General features: G+C 38.9%; 1 protein-coding gene across 1 annotated transcript in view; it reads right to left on the bottom strand.

The window, feature by feature from the left end:
- LOC139968152 (uncharacterized) overlaps nt 1–21,187 on the bottom strand; it is a 92,567-nt gene that overhangs the window by 39,974 nt on the left and 31,406 nt on the right. Inside the window, exons 2-5 of the mRNA XM_071972547.1 lie at nt 19,830–19,938; nt 18,302–18,478; nt 15,549–15,651; nt 13,329–13,406 (exon numbers count right to left, since the gene is read on the bottom strand). Of these exons, the coding sequence (XP_071828648.1) occupies nt 13,329–13,406; nt 15,549–15,583 (113 nt within the window). The 5' untranslated portion in view covers nt 15,584–15,651; nt 18,302–18,478; nt 19,830–19,938. The remainder of the gene's footprint in view (nt 1–13,328; nt 13,407–15,548; nt 15,652–18,301; nt 18,479–19,829; nt 19,939–21,187) is intronic.

Below are 21,187 nucleotides of genomic sequence, written 5' to 3'. Positions count from 1 at the left end.
TCTGTCATGGTTACTATGCAGCATGTCATATCATGTGAGCCCTTGAGTAAAACTTTGTCTAGTGTAGCTACAATTTGGGCCAACAATTTAAGCTCAATCATAATCGTGCACTTTGTGTTAAGAGAAGTACCCAATTTATATCACTTGCAAATTCCTACAATGTAACATGAGATGTCTTACAGGGAAATGGTACTTGTAAAGTAAAGGTAAAGTGAAAGAGTTACATTGACAGTACAACATTTACTCTGAACATTAATAACTCTTAACGTCATATTTGATGTTATTGTTGATATCCCCAGTCTATTGGTTTTATAACAGCGTGTATCCCCACTTCACTCTGTATCCTCCGACTGACATGTTTATCAAATCACAATACAGTAGTCTTAACATTAATTAATATCTCTTAACTGTCAAATTTGATGTTATTGTAGATGTACAGAGTCCATTGGTTTTATAACAGTGTGTATCCCCTCTTCATTCCCAAAGTATCAACTGACATGCATATCAATTCACAATACATTAGTCATTCTAATCAATAATTCTTAACTGTCATATTTTAAGTTATGCCTCCTGGTTTTACAATAGTGTGCATCCCCACTTTACCATCCAATTTCCAACTGAGATGTATATCAATTGAAAATACAGTAGTCAATCTATCATAGTTGATTTTATTATTGACATCCCCTGTCTAGCGGATTTATAACAGTGTGTATCCCCACTTAATACACTCCCTCCAGTTCTAGCTGACATGTATTTCTAAGTTTGTGAAGTATTTACCAGAGTGTACCAGAAGTTTAAAACTTAGTACCAAATGTCTTAACTCACCTCTTGGCCTCAGCTTTCCCATAGCAACTTGTCTAGTTACAAAGCTCCATGTGACGGGGTGTGGGTATGGAGGGAGAATGGAGGGAACCATGATACTCCATGCATTCAAGGGAAGTGTCTAAAGATGGTATGTAATGTAAGTAAACAGCAAATCACTTTAACTATTGTTGCTAGCACAAAATCTAGTGATTAAACAGACTTTACCATACTTTTCAAAATCCTGGGAACTGTGTTTGAGGGCAAACCCCAAGTATAAAATTGTAATGGGGGTCAGGGCCCATGGGTAATTAAACAACAATTTATGAGGGGGCTTATATGGGGACAAAACTTTGACATATCAAACTTTACCTTCATTTTCATGCAAATCTAGTTGTTCCAAACTCTTTCCTTGCAAAACCTGTCCGGGGTCTCCACTGCCCCCTCAAGGGCAATCAGAAGCTTTGAAACTTGGCAACTTGGTTAGTTGCATCAGGTATGCGGTAATACTCACGATGAACCCTTACGTCATGACCCAAGAAGTAGGCAAGGACATCTAGTTCATTGTCTTGCAGGGCCATTACTTGGAACATGGTTGCGATGTGCTTCCTTAGCTGTGTCGATCGAAGCAACTCTTGGTTTTTTTGCACCACATGCACAAGAGAAGTTACGTAATGTGTCGCAGGCACGGATATAATGAGTTGACCCTTCTGGGATAGCAAATACAAAGAGGTTTTGTGGTTCTATTCCCACAGCATCTCTATGCTTTACAAGCTCATCAACAGCACATTTTACATTCTCTGTGATTAGAACAGGAACCGATCTGCCGTGTTTTCCAATAATTTATACGCGCCATATGACTTTTGCCAGGTTCTATTCAAACTTGCTTAAAGTCTGCATGTCTAGAACATGTGATTCTCCTTTCTTTAGTTTTGCATAGTCTTCCATTTTCAGCTTTGAAATCTCGCCCTGCCGTTTGCAGTTAAATAAAAGTATCTGTGTCAGTGTGATTTCAGCAAGGTTTCTCCAACATTTCTTGATTTCCTCCGCAGCTTTGGCTTTCTTCAAATCAGCTAAGCTGCTCTCTGCCTCTCCTCTGAGATATTTGGAGAGAAGAACAACATCTGTTGTTAGAGGGACCAGTTTGGGGTTGTTTCTTTTGCCTTCGTACAATGTCCGCAAGGCATATGAGATGACACTTCCCAATCCCAATTTTCATTGAGTAAGGTGATGACATCTCGGGCCTGCCTCTCCTTTTCTTTGTTCTCCTCAATCAAAGCCTTACCGACTACAAGCATAGCCGCTTCTTCAGACTGTGCCCAAGTTTAAGTGCCAAACTTGGTTTAGTGTATTGATGGGTCTCTTCATCAAATTCACATACACTCCTGACAGATTTGAAAAGAAGTTCAAACCTTGATGGGACAATTAAGTCGGCCAAGGTAGCACTGTGTTGTCCACTGATTTGTTGATATTCAAGTACAAGACAAGCTATTTCTCTTAGCGTGTTCCTTAGGGTTTTGAACTACTCTTTGTCGTGTCCATGTTTGAAACAAAACTTTCAAGCCAACTCTACTATCATAGGATCCCCTTTGATACAAACCGATACATCATCACATAGCAAAGAGTTCAAAAGTCTGTGAATGACATCGCCAGCACGAACACCTAGGGGTGGTGGTAAGAGCATTCTTGCATCTCGGAGTCTTCTTTTCTGTTCTTCACTCTCCTCATGATCCTGCTCTCTTCTTAGTTCACATTTGTGCCTGTAAAATTCATTATGAGACAGGTAACCAAGACAATCCACGCAAGGCTGATAGTCATTGGGGTCTCCACATTTCTGTGGTCAATATACAACTATCAATTCACCCTCTCCTTTGCTTAGTACCTCATAGTTATGCAAGTGATTTCCATAGTTTCTAATATTTATCCAAAGTTTATCCTTTTCTGGTCCTTTCTTTGCGGCCAACTACTCAGCCACCTGGGCTGCTGTGCTATGCTGGAGAATGTGAACATTTAGTTTTTTCTGTGGCCTGGAGCAAACGAAGCAGTACGCGGGTTTGTCATAACATCTAAAGTTAGCAGTATTATGGGTTGTCATAGCATAGACCTTGCTTTCCGTCTGGGTACATGAATGTGATGTGCTTGCAGCTTCATTGCTGTTAGAATCATTTTTACTTGTGCTAGGGCTGGTTTTTTCTTCTGCAGTTGAGCAGCTTTGAGCAGGAGGTCCTTGACCATTGATAGGAACAGACCTTGCCCATCTTTTCAATGGAATAACATCTGAATGCACAGAACATTCATCATCTGAACCAGGAACATATGATTCAATATCAGAATCGTCACTGCTTGGTTGTGAACAATCTTCCACTGACTCAAAATCACCATTTACTGACTCTGTGCTATCTACTGACTCTGTATCTCCCTGTGCTGACTCTGGATTCCCATCCTCTGACCCTGAACCTGTCTCTGCTGACTCCAAAGCTCCACTATCTCCTAGAAATCTACCTCCTGTCGATTCCGTGTCACTGGTCCCTCTTATCTTAGTATCTGGAAGTGACTGCACATCTTCTGCTATGGCCGGATGCAAACCTGCTACTGATATGAATTTTACACCTGATGCTTGTGAGGCATTTTCTGACAAGTAACGTTGTTCTTCGTATTGCAGCTGGTCATCGAGGAATCAGTCACTGAATATGACCAATCCTCCACAGGTAGGTTTACGGCTGGAATCTGTTCATTGCAGTCTGCACCTGATGCTTGTGAGGCGTTTCTTGCCAAGTAAATGATGTTCTTCGTATTGCAGCTAGCCATCAAGGTTTCAGTCACTGGATCTGTGTGACCCTCTACAGGTAGGTTTACAGGTGACTTTTTAGCAGCACCTTAAAGAGAAAAGAGCAAAACCAAAAAGCACTTGTTCACATTGATTTAGCTAAATAGACAGCTTAAAACTGCATCACCCATGTTGCAATGGATCATATGAAGTATGCCATTCATTCCATATATTAGCAAAATTATGAAATTGAAATTGAAAATTAAACTTTGATTGCAAACAAACTTTTATGAGCAGTTTCATAGTTTTTGTGCAAACAAAGCATCTAACAATTGTGTTCTCCTAAAATGGCAGAGAATGACCCCACATGACCTTTGACCTCAAGTTCCTGACATCCCATATGTGTAAAAGTCAAAGACAATTTTGATCAACTCTCACTTTCACCCCTTTCAAATTGTGGAATGAGTATATCTTGTGTTTTCACAAAATAGCTGCATAAAAATTCTTTATGACCTTTGACCTCTAATTCCTGAACACCATCACTGATGCCCCCTTACTCGGTGATCATTGTGACCAAGTGCATCATATCCGCAAAATAATGCACAAGTAGTAGCAATTGTATCTAATTGTTGACAGACAGATAGATTGAGCTGCACAATGACTATAAATCATACTAGAAGGCTATCAGCTAAAAAAAAAATCCTGAGCCCAAGGGCGGCGGAACCGGGGGGGCACAGGGGGCACGTGCCCCCCCACTTTTCCTCAGGTTAAAAATGTGCCCTTTTTCTACATAAAAATTGAGGTGTCTCAAGTTAGCAAGAGGCCATGGAACCAGAATGAACACTCGGGAAGGGCCGTTTCCAGCCATCTGAGGGGTTTGTAATTTAACCAACAATTTTCTTGCACGCTCCGCGCCAACCGATGGTGGCGCTCCGCTCAGATAGTCGTGCATACAACTTTGCGAATCCTGGCTACGCCCCTGACTTTCAATGAATTTCTGTGGGTCAAACTCAAAGCTATTTCGAATGGAAACAAATTGTTAAGATATTGACAAGAAGTAAACTCTAATTCGGAAGATTCCTACATTAGCAACTAGCATGATTTCACCTCATTTTGTCTCAAAAGAAATTTGTTCCTTGTTTCCCAATTTGCACATTGGATATTGCAGTGCTAGTATGCATATTTTCCTTGAGGGGGGGGGGGGGGCGTTGATGGAGTAATGTGTATACGCAAATAAGATAATACAATAAGAGTTATAAAGGGTACTAAATATAAGGCTGCATCAGTCCAATCGAATTTCTGCAAAGTGCCCTTTGATGTCGGTGCCCCCCCAGATTAAAAGTGCTTCCGCCGCCCTTGCCTGAGCCCTTTGGGATAACAGAAACACTGGTCTTGTGAGTATTGCGTGTGTGTGCCATACCGCATGCCGACAGTGTAAACAAGACCTACATAAAAGATGTACACTGAAAACAGGGATAAATCCATATTATACATGGAACAGGGGATATCCTCTTCCATGCGCAAAGATACAGTAAAGTGAGTAAAAAAGATCTTGAATATGTTAGCAGTACAAATTAGCTAGAAATTACATTATCACCCCACTCCTTGTTAACATGCAATGTAATCATTCAACATATATCATATTTGTTGCAATTGTACTCTGTGACTGTAAAGAAAAGAATATATTTCCTCTTCTGTGAGCCTAAGTCTTGGCTTCTGTAAGCCTAAGCCACACACATATATATACACATATATATATATATAGATGCTCATCGATGAACTTGTACACTGAAAGTGGGGATACATCCAAGCTATACTTAAGGGAACTGGGGTCACCTCTTCTGTCTTTGTGAATTTAATTGCTCATAATATAAACATCAAATTAAGTTTTGTTCAAATTTCACAATAGGTGTTGAAGATTGTTTACTAGTCGTCCTAACTTAGGACCAGACGTTGGTTCTTCAGTTGCATCAATACTATAAATGAACCAGAATGAAAACATTTCATGGTTCCTTGCTGCTGTTCATTAGTTCCATTCATAGGGAAATTTCTAACAAAGCCCTAATACAACAACAGCAATTTATGCAAACAAACTTTTGTTGCCAAAGTAATGCTAAGCCCTGATATCAATTGCAACACACATCAGGATGTGAAGACTATCTACCATTATCATCATACCAAGTTTGACGAAATTCCGACTAGTAATAGTAGCCAAGTAATTGCAATTTGGAGTATTTCACGTTTGACCCCATGACCTCATTAATATTCATGATATGAGCACCAAAATCAACAGGGTTCATCTACTCACTATGGGCCACCCACCAAGTATGGTAATGATTGGTCATTCCCTTGTTGAGTTATCGTGCATACAAACTTTTCATAACGAAATATTGCTAAGCCCCCCCCCTCATAAATATGCATGATATCAATTGCAACACAAATCAGTGTGTAAAGACTACCTACCAATATCATCATACCAAGTTTGACGAAATTCCAATAAATAGTAGCCAAGTTATTTAAATTTGGACTTTTTCACATTTGACCCGTGACCTCATTAATATTTTTTAACTTTGACCTCGTATAACTTCGCACAAAAAGGTCACACCGGGGTCAACCTATTGACATTTATGATCAGAAGGTACCTTTGACATCTGAAAATAGCATCAAAACTGTAAAAATCCCTAAAACACGAAAAGGTCACCAGAGGTCAAATTGAGGTCAAGGGTCACCCAGATGCGGGTCGACAACTGGATTACATTGAAGCAACTCCCAACCTTAACGGACAATTTGTTCTCAAGTTATCGCAAAAATACTGACCTTTGACCTTTGGTGACCTCGGATCACATAACCGTTAAGTTTGAAAATATTCCCCTATACCATTTGCAACTTGTCCCAAAATATCAACTGTATCACACCTTGGCACTGGGAGTTATTGCACTAAATGTCTGAAGATTAACTTTGACCTCATATAACTTAACACACAAAGGTCACCTTGGGTCAAATCATTGACATTTTTGATCGGTGAGACGTGAATATAGCATCAAACTATAAAAAAAATTTTAAAAAATTCTTTGCCCATTTTCTCCCCCCAAAATACTAGTTTTTTAACATTAATTGACCTTTGGTGACCTTGGATCACATGACCGTTCTGTTTGAAAATATTCCCCTATACCATTTGCAACTTGTCCAAAAATATTAACCGTGTCACACCTTGGAACTGGGAGTTATTGCATTAAATGTCTGAAAATTAACTTTGACCTTGTATAACTTCGTACACGAAGGTCACACGGGTGTCAACCCATTAAAATTTTGGATCGGAAGGTACCGTTGATATCCAAATCTAGCATCAATACCAAACATTTCCTTTTTGCTCGTTTCCTCCCAAAATAAGCACATTTTTTCTGATGTGACCTTTGACCTTTTGACCTTGGTTTCAGATGTAGTTTTATCTCCTGATTCAAAAAAACAAAACGAAAAGTCTGTACAGCCATCCTAACTCCGACCGAAAAACTTTGACCCCATATAAATTCGCACAAAAAGGTCACACCGGGTCAACCTAGTGACATTTATGATCAGAAGGTACCTTTGACATCTGAAAATAGCATCAAAACTGTAAAAATCCCCAAAACACGAAAAAGGTCACCAGAGGTCAAATTGAGGTCAAGGGTCACCCAGATGCGGGTCGACAATTGGATTACATTGAAGCAACTCCCAACCCTAACGGACATTTCGTTCTCAAGTTATCGCAAAAAAGCTAGTTTTTTATAATTAATTAACCTTTGTTGACCTTCCATCACATTAATGTTATGTTTGGAAACGATCCCTTACCCCATTCACAACTACTCCCAAAATATCAACCATGTCGGACCCTGTCAATGGAAGTTATTGCTGTTTTTAATATATTGGTTTTTGGCATCTAACTGACCTTTGGTGACCTTTGCCGGCACCAAAATCAATAGGGTTCATCTAGTCACTATGGGCCACCCACCCACCAAGTATGGTAGTGATCGGTAATTCCCTTGTTGAGTTATCGTGCTACAAGCTAAAGCGTCACACACACACACCCAAACCTGAATACATAGGTTCCTTTGCTTTTAGCAAGGAACCAAAAAGCCTTGTTTGTTCATAACAATGAATCAATAAAGATAGCAGGAAAACAAAGATAATTATTAACAATTGCAGCCTTAATAACTCCTAGGTAAACCAAGTAGTGTCATATACATTCCACATTGTTTATCTGGATAAATGAAGGGAGAGAAGGTACAAATGCAGACCTGATTTACATTATTTCAATGGGTGGTGCAGTTTATCTCAATTTCTTTTCACAACTAAGGTTAATAAATGGATACCTGTGCTATAACAAATACAGAGTAAGCCATACATTTCAACTCAGTTCCAATAGACCAACAATAATAACTCTTGATTGGACAAGCCAATCACTCATGCACAGCTGAATGCAAATATGATATCGTGTCACGCACATAACACACGCAGAAAGACGGGCAACAACGCTAACCATTCAACAACTACAGATTGCTAGGAATAGAGTAACTAAAAATAACCTTGAACTTTACATGACCTTGTGCATACACTTCTCACAATACCCAATGCCTTACCAATATTCCTTGCCCTTGCACTTGATGAAGAATCTGAACCCAGATGAATTTTCATTTTCCAGCTGATCTCCTTCTGTAGCCGTAAGCCACTTTCCACTGAATTGTAAGAGAAATTCCCCCTTTTCAAAGAAGGAATCTGTTACGACCAGTGGCGTAGCTACGGGGGGGCCTGGGGGGCCGGGGCCCCCCCATGAAATCGGCTGGCCCCCCCACTTGCCCCCCACTGGGAATGGGGTAAAAAAAATTTAAAAAAAAAAAAAACTCATCAGTGGGATTCACTAATATTTTTTGTTCAATAATTTGGGAAATAGAGTTACACAATTTTCTCGTCTGCATCTGGCAGAATAAGAATAATACAATATCTGTAGTAATCATGAGAATGGTCATACAGCATGGCATGGCAATGGTCGATGCGACGGTTGCGACCATACACCACGAACCTTGTGCATGTGCTGCGCGATATCGATATCTACCAGTACATGTTATCGGTCATCGATTGGCACAAAAACCCAGATTCTGATGACAGCTGCCTCAAGAAACCCAATAAATGGCCTAATTAGCACCGAGCCACCAATGTGGACCATTACCGAAACATCGATGCGTATTAGTCTTCCATCCCCTTCCTCTAATGCTATTTAAGTCCACATGTGGGCATTTCCTGCAAACCTACCGGTAGCCCACTGGGGTTTGAGTTGGGAGAAAGGCCTTGACACCTTGAAACAACAAATGATGCCAACCATAGGCGTACGAGGCGGGGGGTGCAGGGGGGCAGACTGCCCCCTAAATTTCCAGAGGACAAAAAATGCGGGCAAAAGTCCTGAAAAATTCGGGCAGCCTAAGAGGAGAAAAATATATTTATATATATATATATATATATATATATATATATATATATATATATATATATAAATATGCAGTAGCTTGCCCGAATCTTTTTCAAATTTTTGCCCGACAATTCCATGATTTTCTTTATTTAGCATCATGATGCCCGAATATTTCCGTGTAACACCACCGTAAGCGCAGTTCATCTGGGCTACCACGCTTTTTGCACGATCAATTTGTTTTCTTCTAACTAGTCAATTGTATACCTGGACCAAGGGCGGCGGAACCGGGGGGGGGCACAGGGGGCACGTGCCCCTCCCCCACTTTTCCTCAGGTTAGAAATGTGCCTTTTTTCTACATAAAACTTGAGGTGCCTCAAGTTAGCAAGAGGCCAGGGAACCAGAATGAACACTCGGGAAGGGCCCATTTCCGGCCATCTGAGGGGTTTGTAAAACCAAAAATTTTCTAAAAGCACGCTCCGCGCCAACCGATGGTGGCGCTCCGCTCAGATAGCCGTGCATACAACTTTGCAAATCCTGGCTATGCCCCTGACTTTTAACGAATTTCTGTGAGTCAAACTCAAAGCATTTTCGAATGGAAAAAATTTGTTAAGATATTAACAAGAAAAAAAGTCTAATTCGGAAGATTCCTACATTAGCAACTAGCATGATTTCACCTCATTTTGTCTCAAAAGAAAACTTGTTCCTTGTTTTCCAATTTGCGCATTGGATATTGCAGTGCTAGTATGCATATTTTGCTTGAGGGGGGGGGGGGCGTTGATGGAGTGATGTGTATACACAAATAAGATAATACAATAAGAGTTATAAAGGGTACTGAATATAACGCTGCATCATTCCAATCGAATTTCTGCAAAGTGCCCTTTGATGTCGGTGCCCCCCCCCAGATTAAAAGTGCTCCCGCCGCCCTTGACCTGGATATCCCCGACATGAGTGTATAAAAGAAACATTTTCTTTTTCATGGATGGTGGGGGGGGGGGGGAGTGTCTACAAGCCTAGAGGTACAGGTTTATCATATTCTTTGTTATATTTTATACTTTTTTGTGAGACAAATTGCAGTCTCACCCGACACAGCGACATTATCCCGCCTACGTGTCGTTGAACAATGTTTTTCTGGAGGTAGCTGAGTACTGTGTTAAAATAATAAATAAGGTAACTAAATATAGCAGCTTAAAAAATATACTGTCCCATTTTTCCCCTTCAAAGTGATGTTACAATTTTTTCTTCTTCTAATTTACCAAATTTTTGGGGAACTGTAAATTTCTAAAACGTGAGATTATAAAATAAAGAATGTTTAGATGCAACTTGCAAGGCCTCAGAAGTGCCGTTTCCGGCAATCTGAGAGGCATTGTGTGCCAAAAATGTTCTTGTTCGCTACGCGCCAACCGATGGTGGCGCTCCGCTTAGATAGTGTCACGGGAACTTTCGGGCACAAAAAGTTCTGCCCCCCCAAACTGAAATGGTCCCGTACGCCTTTGATGTCAACTTCACTCAAGTTAAAAGTCTGGCTGAGTTGGCAAGGCCAGTCAGCATGAAAGAGAAAAAATTTTTTTTTGCATTTCTGTCACCAAAGTTGCACATCTTTTTGGATGCTATTTTGCCTCACAGGTGCCATCTCCTGCGATCTGGGGGGTGCTGAAATCTCAAATTTTCTCTGTACGCTCCGCGCCAACCAAGGTGGCGCTCCGCTCAGATAGTAACCTCCGGCCCCCCCACAAGAAAGAACAGCCCCCCATGGCCCCCCACTCAAAAAATCCTACCTACGCCACTGGTTACGACTCCTCTACCTGCAGTAAATAAATCAGTTTATGGTTATTGTTAAGGGGCCAGCTCTCTAGTAGTAGTCTCCACCTCGTACATCAAAGGGTAGGGGTCACATGACCAGTGGTGTCGCCAGGGTGACCTAGTCATAGGGGCACGTGCCCTCCCCAAAAAGAATCGAGCCTTACCAGGTGCCCCCCAGATGCGATTTGTAGTGTTAAAAAAAATACTCAAACAAAACTTTATCTGCCTCAATTACAAACATAAACATCGGACAGACTAATCTTGACTAAAATTCTTGAACATAAAGTTACTTCAAGTTGCAAAATATAGCACCTGATCATATCTAAGGACCCTTACTTAATAGAAATTTTTGAAAGGACAGCATTCACAAATAAACATTGTGCCCCTCTAATTAAGTGCTGTCCCCCCTCCCCTGTGCCCCCAAGATTGAAATGTCTGGCGACGCCACTGCACATGACATGTTTTGCAGGACTGATATAATTGACATGCGCTTACTTTTACTTGCAAAGGCAGGGTGCATATTTTTATTCTTTCTCCCTCTCTTACTATACCTACAGTATATCATGCCATGTACTGCTCACATTGAAAAGTATTGTAGAATTTCAACTTACCTTTTCGTGGTATTTCTTTCACTATAAAACCTTGCCTATCTTTCTTCAGGTTGATAAATTGTTTTGCCACTTCCTTGTGGTTCAATTGTCTCCTTTTTGGCCTCATTGTTTTGTCTGTCATCAAAAGGAATAAAATTAGATTAGATTGAGAAAGTGACTGTATTCAAATTCATTGCAATACTAGGTTAACCCCCCTGCACTATTGAAAGTTTCAAAAATATGTAAATAAAATAAATGTTTTTAGCATTATTGTGCAGAGCGCTTCATCAAACGTTGTGCAAATTGACATTTTGCTATTCCTAGCCCACATACAGTATTAAGCTTAATAAAACATGCATGGATATTATTAGACAACATTAGTGCACATAACATCACTGTAAACTGGGTATAGCCTATCTGTAAGTTACTGCATACCGAATTAGATGTGGCATTGACAAAACACATAACAGGACAACCTCTGTACACAGTTCAGAGAATTTGTAATCTCAGCATACCGTAACATTTTGGTTTCAACACATGGGCTAATATTACCATAAATCAATATCTCCTACCTTAAGATAATAAAGAGGTTGAATGATAACAGTGAATTTTTTCATTACCAATACCATGCAATCACATGTTTGCTACAGGCAAACATATTCATCATCATATTAGCAATGTAGAGAACCATAGTTTTTGTCTGAACATTTCATGTAATTTTCCAATGTCAACCAAGATTTATGGACTGCAAACTTTAATTACATTTCTCAATCATTGTCTTCTACCAACTTCAGTTGATGCCAAATAGTATTAACAAAATGTACATCATACAAGTAGTTGTGGACCCCCCCCCCCCCCAACTCCTTTCAATGTAGAAAATTTTCCACTTAAAATGACACAGCTATTCAAGGACTAATTAATGCTACATATTTTCCCATAATTGTCCTACAAAAATCTTAACTAAGTATTAACTAAGCATAGACTGAGGACTGGACCAAAAGTTAGGCTACATGTAGACCTACACCTGCACAAATACAGTGTGTGACATTGCATGTACTAATTAGTCTAAAGTATGTCATAAGCCACGCAGTAATAACAGGATCTTCGATGTGGGGAGGTGATGCACTGATGGTAACGTTGGTTGTGAACAATTCCATAGCAGTTAATTAATCATCCCTTGGAAACGCCAGTGAAACATATATAATTTAAGAAAATGACATGTTGACCAATTTATACATTTTAATATAACCATAGCTTCTGTAAATTAAGGTAATACATTTCTACCTGAAAACCCCTCTTGGTCCAATTGTAGCCTAACTTAAAAAGGCACTCGACGATGTACCACAACATTAAAATTACAGCTAGGCCTAGTCCCCTACTTGCCTAACATGAACATTTAGGCTAAGTTGCTGCATCGACTCTACGCTTATTTAAGTTGTTAGATTTGCTATTTTGACTACTTTTCTTTTGGATTGATATGCCAGTCGGCTGATTTCTTACAATAAAGTCGTCTCCTTCTTTTAAATTTGAACGAAAACTCACTTGGATTTGGTTGATCGATATCTTTGTGTGTTTTGTATTCGGTGTACACACGGTCTGCGGAGAGCGTGTGAAATATGGTGCGCCAATCGGATGTTGTGAAACAGGCTTACACCGGTGTATGAAAAAAATTCCATGCACGACTTACACACTTTTTACACCTAAATGCGTTCAAAACCTGGACATGCTCAGAACTCACTAACAACCTCTGAGCATGTAATTGACACCCCATTTGACTTTATTTTGATGAATCTAAAATCGGGGATATCCCCATTTCGCGGAGTATCCCCAGTTGACGGGTGTGTATCCTAACGATTATCCCCGAATAGTAAATCAGAAATTCTGTACGAGAGGAAATCAGACAAGTTGTCAGAAGCGGGCATGTGTTTACCTGCCAATGAAGTTTATGTCCATATGCATGAAATACAGGCAGTGCCATATCAAAACCTCCCGATTCCAGCATGTTCCTCTGTGGATAAAGAACAATTGTTACTGAATTCAAAGTATAAGTTTGTTGTTTGCATTACACTCAATTGGCACTTTCTTGGACATTAATTAGACAGTTTTGTGGTCATGTATCATGTATTACAGTAACAAGAGCACCAACAGTGCATAATCTCTTACTATTAGGTGATAAGTATTTAGGGGAGATGGGTTTTGCAAGGCTATCGTAGAAAGGGGGCTGTAGTTTTCATGCAATGACCACTAAACACAGCAATCACTTACTGTTACCAAGTTGCCAAAAGGAGATAGTTGTAGTAAAGCATTTAATATCTTAGATTGGTAAAAGGTACTTAATACTTTTTCATAACATTTTTTCCATTTTGATTCAAAACTAATCTTTTTGTTCTGTAACATAATATCCTTGCAAGGGCGGCGGAAGCACTTTGAATCTGGGGGGGCACCAACGTCGAAGGGCACTTTGCAGAAATTCGATTGGACTGATGCAGCCTGATATTTAGTACCCTTTTAACTCTTATTGTATTATCTTATTTGCGTATACACATCACTCCATCAACGCCCCCCCCCCCCTCAAGGAAACAATGCATGCCCGGTACTAGCACTGCAGTATCTAATGTGCAAATTGGGAAACAAGGAAAAAAACAAAATGAGGTGAAATCATTATAAAGTCCAAGTCCCTGCACACGCGATCGATACATGCATGAAAGCAAATGAAATATGTCAAAATACTGAAAAAAGGCAATTTTCTACGTGTTTTTCAATGGTTAAACTGATATTATTATGATCATTATTATTGTAACAACTTTCCCAATAATTACAACCGATTTGGAAGGGTTATAACACGGCAAATGATTGTATGTTATTGGCATGCGATGTAATAACCAACGCATGCCTATATGATATGCACATTAACATGTTGAACGCGCGCGAAGCGCGCGAAAAATTTTGGTAATATTTTTCGGGCAAGTCGTTACAGCCCCCCAAATCAATTTGGGCTCCTACGCCTGTGGTAGTAAACATTTAAAACTTCCCGAAATATTTCATTTGACATGGGTTTCGCTTTGTGTTTCGCTTTTTTATTTAGAAATTTTTATGTAGAAAAAGGGCACATTTTTAATCTGAGGAAAAGTGGGGGGGCACGTGCCCCCTGTGCCCCCCCGGTTCTGCCGCCCTTGTATCCTTGCTAATCTGTATAAGAAATGGGTATCACATTACTGAAAAGGAAATGACCATGCATATAAGGTCAACAAAATGTACCGTTTTACAGTGGTTTGTGCTGTGGATCAGCAATGAGGTCCCACTTGCCATTTAAAGGCTCAGTTCTGGTCAGTACCAAGAAATGTCATATGGTTAGGAGACATGAGTTGGCAAAGAAGGTTTGCACTGCATGCACTTTAATGTGCTCTAATCAGGTTCCAGTAATTGGTGTTTCAGATAAAGTTAAAATTATGCAAAGGCAATTAATTCTCACTCATGCATGCTGATGTATACTTGATACAGACTGGGGGCATATGGCTGTTGGCTACATGCTTACTCCTACATCTTAGAGAGCTATCATCATTTCAAACATTTTAAACTCCTTAGTGATAAATGTAGGCACACACGATGTTAGTTCTTGAACATCCCATATAGGCCACTGCATAGCCTATGATAACTGTAACCAACTGTTATTGTCCATCTATTGCAATTGTAAGGAGGAGAAGCATATTTTGTGTTTTCACAAAATGGCTGATATGACTCTTACTGTAAATGAACTTTGATCTAAGCTCCTGAGCACTAGTAATGCCCCTATTGTGGTGATCACTGTGATAAATTTTCACGAACGAATGCAGGAATAGTAGCGTTCTATTTGTACTTATTGACAGACGGAGAGGCAGACGTACAGACATGGTGGATAGACGGACAGATGGGCAGACCGACTGTCAGACAGATCTATAGACAGATAGTTTCAGATAGATGGATCTGAAGTTGGGCGATGTCTACATGAAATTCAATTAATACAACAATGTGCCACAACGAATTCAAGGAATAAGATTTAGAAATCACTCTGAAACCTAGATTAACTCTACATTGTGAATCTGTTTCCAATGGAAAATACATTACGTATTGGGCATATTGTATTCCACATACAGGTGTTAGAGGTACGCACCTTAATGTGTCCTTCGAATTTGCATGCAATATCATAAGTTACATGATAGTGTAATGTACTGCCACCAACCAACTTCTTTAACAGTAGTGCCGGGTATGCATACCTGTAAAAAGGAAAAAATTACCTAAAAGTATTAACATGGAAAAAGCTGCTAATATACCTTTCAATTCTTTTGCCCTCTTAGGACTTGAGAGAAAATTCTTATTGTTAGTTCAAGGCTTAGGATGATCCTTATTTAGAATTACTGTGGAAAGTACAGAGCTCATATCATACCATATGGCAAGGCCATTAATTAATACAAGACTGCTTTTGCAATATAGGGTGCTAAATTTAGGCCAATAACGCAGATCTCCAAGTACAAATATAATCTAAATCTGCATCAATATTACCAGTGATTAGCTATGTATGACCAAGTGATCATGGTAGGCGTATACCTACGTTCACAATGTGTACGTACAGTAATATATAATAGGGAATCACCTGTGCGTGTACTTGTGAGAGTGATGATTATGTTGCGGAAATGGAAGTGCTAAATGCAAGTGGATTGTTTTGCCAATTTGCACACATTACGTCGATCACCCAAAAGATGCACTCAAAAAAATGGTGCTTTTAGTGAAAAACTGGTGAATATTTAAAACTAGATTTGTACAAGCAGAATACATCAAAAGGGGACAAGTTTCACTTGGTTAGAAAGAGAAATAAGAACTATGAGGACAATGTATCAAAATCTTCCATCAGAAAATGCTTTAAATTGTTCACTAGAAATATCCCTTACTTTTTCATGCTCAGGATGAGTAAATAAAAGAGCATGATCAGAAGCAATCTTTGCTACACCAATTTCTCAGACATACTAAATAAACAGCAGTTTGATATCCATGCAACCACAATGGCCAAGTTACACCACATAAACAGTAATATATAGTGTGTAAATACTACAGAAACCAATTACATACAATTTGACATGCAGCGTAGGGAGGGCATACACTTTACGATACATGTGCAGGCTTCTAGGATGACAAGATCAATGAATGCATTAATTCGATTGTGGATACTGAGTGTGCTTTGCACCTTAGATGCATCATATCATCACTAAGGAAAGATGTTAACATCTCTAAAAGGATATAGTAGTTTGGTCTGAAGAAAAGCATAGTCTTGAAATAAAAAGAGGGCAAAGAACAGCTGTTCAGGACTTCATTCAGGAATGCTCACGACAACCACCAGTATATCTCATTGTGTTCATGTGATGAAACCTTCAGGAGTTACTACAAACAATGCACTAGTTTCTGAAGTATGCAAACTAAATTTCATTCCTGATAGTCAAAGAGTTCTTGCAAGTTGAGTTTGACATGCAAATGTGCCAAATAGGTTTACATCACTTGAACTTCACTTACATCATCATAAATCAAAGCAACACAAACATTATGCATTTGTACTATGCCTACTTATCCATTTCATCAGACCTATGGTCAAGGAAGTGTATGTGGCACAGAGCCCATGAAAAGATATTTCAGTAATTATATTCCTTTGTTAAAGATACAATAACTGATGGAATGAGATTATGTGAGAAATAACAGTAGCTGTGACCTGTCGATCACTGGATATCTTGGTATTCTCTATTAATGCTCCACATTTGATAGTTGTGACACATAAATTAGGCTTAAAATATGGCAGAGTGAAAGAGTCGAAGATATGTTTACATAGCATCTGTACTATGTCAAACATTTTACAGGCTTTAAATCTATCGGCCATTCCCAATCACATCAAATTGGCATATTCAGCCCAAGTGGTTGAAAGATCCTAAGCTATACCCTCAAACTTGCCCATGGAAGTATTACTATTTCAGTACATTACCAAACATGGCTACTAGGGTACTGCAGAGCTAGTACAAGGTTCTTTACAAAAATTGACTGAAGCAGCACACCACCCCCTTCCTTGTATCATGGATGCTAAAATAATGATGTAACTTCCTGATCAACAAATGTAGCTAGCTATATCTTAATTTTATTGTGTTATAACTTGTTAATTTTTTTTTACATCTGAATTAAATTTCTCACTCAGAGTAAATTATATACTTTTGACAGAACTTGAGTTACAATCATAGCACAATCATGACACAAAATACAACACAATGTACATCAAAGGAGATTGCACATTTCAAATGTGGCTAAACTGAATGTACTTGAATAATAACTCAAGAAGTTCAATAATTTTGAAACAAGAGAACACAAAAGAGGATAGACTCGAGTGCACCAACTGTGCAAAACTCAGAGACATACTCATTACGTAGATTGCAAGTGCAGGCATGCAAAGATAACAACTATAGTCATTTGAGGGCAATACCTCCGTTTAGTTAGATAAACACCCCCCCCCCCTCCTTGTTTGTTCGAAATGGTCAGGTTGCCTGCAAAAGCTGTACCGAGTGAGTTGATCAGAATTGCAGATATATGGTAGATTTCAGATGAGAGAATTTTATGTATATTTTTCGTTCAATGAATACAAATACTGTGTTTCAACAAGAGAAAAGTTCAAACGTCTCATATCGGACAAAACAAAACAGAAGGTCACTCCCAGGTCAGCAACTGAGTTAGGTCAGGAGGACAAACATTATTGTTTAAGAATGTGAGCTCATCATTGGGTACTACATCATTAACTGATCATAAATATCTGAGCTTCTACCTATGCAAAAAGAAAGTACATGAACTTTCACATGATAGCTTGAAAGTCTTTGTTTTCCAAGTGTGTAAGTCTCCTACCATAGTGTCTTCTTTGTTCACTTCATCAGATTGGTAGCTGTCTACAAAAGAATTAACTTCTTTATCATCAAGGAAGTACTTTGTAGAATGCTTCAGTGACTGTGAACTTGTGCCTGAGTAGCTCTTTCTGACAAGACCAAAATTGGCATCAAAACTGACAAAAATGTTCCCCTCTTCCTATTAGGGGAGTAGAAAAAATGTAAAAACAAAGATTACCATAACATAATTTAACATAAACCACATGTTCACAGACACAAACCTCTTGATAAAGATGGCGAGACAAACAAGATTGATGAGGGATTATGTATTGTAATAGGCTTTAATCCATGCTATTCTGTCCTCTCAAGGAACTTGATACAAATAGTATTATCCACTTATAATATTTTGAGGATTCCAGTTGTTAAGTGTGCAAACAAAGCATCATTTAAATTTGGAGAGAGTGCAACAGATCCACTTTTTATGATTGATTTCAAACTGGTCTGCTCTGTTCACTTCCAGAAAATAAGATCATGTATGTTAATTCCAACACTGTTACTACATATGCTTTCATGATAATATATTATTTCTTGTTACTTTTGTAATATTAGCACGACAAAACTTAAAGCAACATTTTGCATTTTTTCTCTGTTTTCCACTTTTTTGACATGTCCATCAAGGTTTTTACATCAATCACAAAACAGCAAACTAAGATATCAGCTAAGTTTTTCCCTGCCAACAGTGTTAATTGGCGAGTATTTAAGGACATTTGCAGATAATGAGAAAAGTGTTCTCCGACAAATTGCACATTTAATTTAATCGCACACAGTTCCCCCAAAGCCACTAGTTTGAATGCAACCAATCAGAGATGCAGTTTTAGTTATGAGCCAATGCTAAAAATAGATTCAAAACGTTGTGTTGGTACAACCAGGGAGTTGTTATGGAACTCCCTGGTACAACTGCCATATAAACTGTGCACAAATCAAGTATGGTGTTGCATTTCGTATTGGTCAATGACGTACGTAGGGTTTAAATATTCATATTATGGGCGAGGTTTATTGGGATCCCAACGGAAAATATCTTCGAGAAAAACAAAGTTTAAAGTTGTAAATTTTTCGACTATTATGCCAACATTTGAATATTTGAATAGTTAAGCTAGTTATGTATGTCGTTATTGCATTGTGGAGCCAATGAGGTTGAGAAAAATCATAGAAAAGGACGCAAAATGCTGCTTTAGACACCCTGTGATATGTTAAGAAGTATTCTCCAATTTGTGAAGGACAATTAGTGATGGACTTCAGCATTGGTTCTCCTGGTGTTAGCATGAAATATCTTTGAATGAGCTGTCACCGTATTTTTAGAGCATGCAATTAATATTCCAATCAATCTTTCTACTCCTTTCCTTATATCAGGTAATGCATCGTCATCCCATGTGCTGCCAATGATTGAAGGATTCATGTAATGCTATTATATCTTGCCATTTGCAAACCTTTGTATAAATTGAATGCAAGTGTTAAGTAATTTGTATGATTAAATTCAGGTTTTACGTTACCTTTGGACAAGTGGGACAAGATGTTCCATCATCTATATCGAGACCCTCTCCTTGAAGTTACGGAATTCCTCTAGGTCTCATCTGTTAAGGTGGGATATAGGTAGGATATCTGAAAATTCCAAATGTTAGTCGGATACAATTTTTGCTTGTAAAAGAAGATGTGCTCACTAAATGACTGAAAAGCAAGCAGCACATAACTGTTGGTCAACAAACTCCTACATCAATGCCTGCATGTGAACTCATACCAGAATATCCATGAAAATCAAAGCTAAGATATGTATTTCCTTTTGGCTGTTTAAACTGTGTCAAAAACAACTTTTTATTTTAAAAAGCAACTTGAGGAAATAAAGCGTGCCATCCATAAGACATGTGTTATATGCGGTGGATTCCTCGATGTGTGCTTAACTTCAAATAGTTACTCACTGATAAAACAATATCATACTGTTTCCTGGGAATATCAATGTGCAGTGAGTGTTACGACATGTTGAATTCTAATTCGATAACCTAAAATTCTTACCACCAAAAATTTCTAATTATTTCAAGACCCAGATCTAGGGAGACACAACAAGCTGCAAAGTTTACTCCATACTCACATCATCATCTGCTATTCCATGTAGCCACTTCAATGATTGGCATATAGACTTAAGAGAATTAAGATTGCATCTCCATTGTTGCAATCCATGTTAGCAAGCATATACTTATTGCACAAATTGGATTCCTTGGACTGGATGGCCAATAACCACATCTCACAAGACTCTCTGTATCATTTGTGCAATGGCAAAAAGTCACTTGAACAGAAAAAGCCATTCCTGTAATGATTTAGAGGAAAAGGGAGGCATGCTTGAAGGCATTGAAGACTCGCGCACAAAGAAACATCTCATGCCGGTAATCTGACCTAGTTTCGAATGAGGTGTAACAGAAGTGTTAAGCACCACCATAGATCCCAGAAAATACACACACAGTTTGCTACCGTCGGTAATTAGACACTTGTGCACAGTCAGTACATACAGCTATGGTCAATACCCACAACACAGTGTACATAGCAGCGATGGACATCTCAGGTCTAGATAAAAGATAACAAGGTATCACGTTTCACCACTGTCTGCATTTTGTAGCGACACGAAAAAAACTACACTTGCAAGCAACGGAAAGTTAACTTTTCCAGATGGCGGCACGCGGTTTCGGGCACGTCTTCAATGCCTGTAATCAACAGATCACCAAACCCCTGTGTCTGATATCTATTGGGTTTCCTTCATGCAGAGAAGAGGGATGAAGACAAAATAATACCAAATAAATATCATGGTTCCCTTTCTTGAGAAATTGTAATGACTCATGGCATTATTATTAAAGGCTGCATA

Source organism: Apostichopus japonicus, chromosome 5 (assembly GCF_037975245.1).
Source record: "Apostichopus japonicus isolate 1M-3 chromosome 5, ASM3797524v1, whole genome shotgun sequence".
NCBI classification, from domain to species: domain Eukaryota; kingdom Metazoa; phylum Echinodermata; class Holothuroidea; order Aspidochirotida; family Stichopodidae; genus Apostichopus; species Apostichopus japonicus.
The sequence above is the reverse complement of the archived record's forward strand: the minus strand, read 5'-3'. Positions and strand labels throughout refer to the sequence as shown.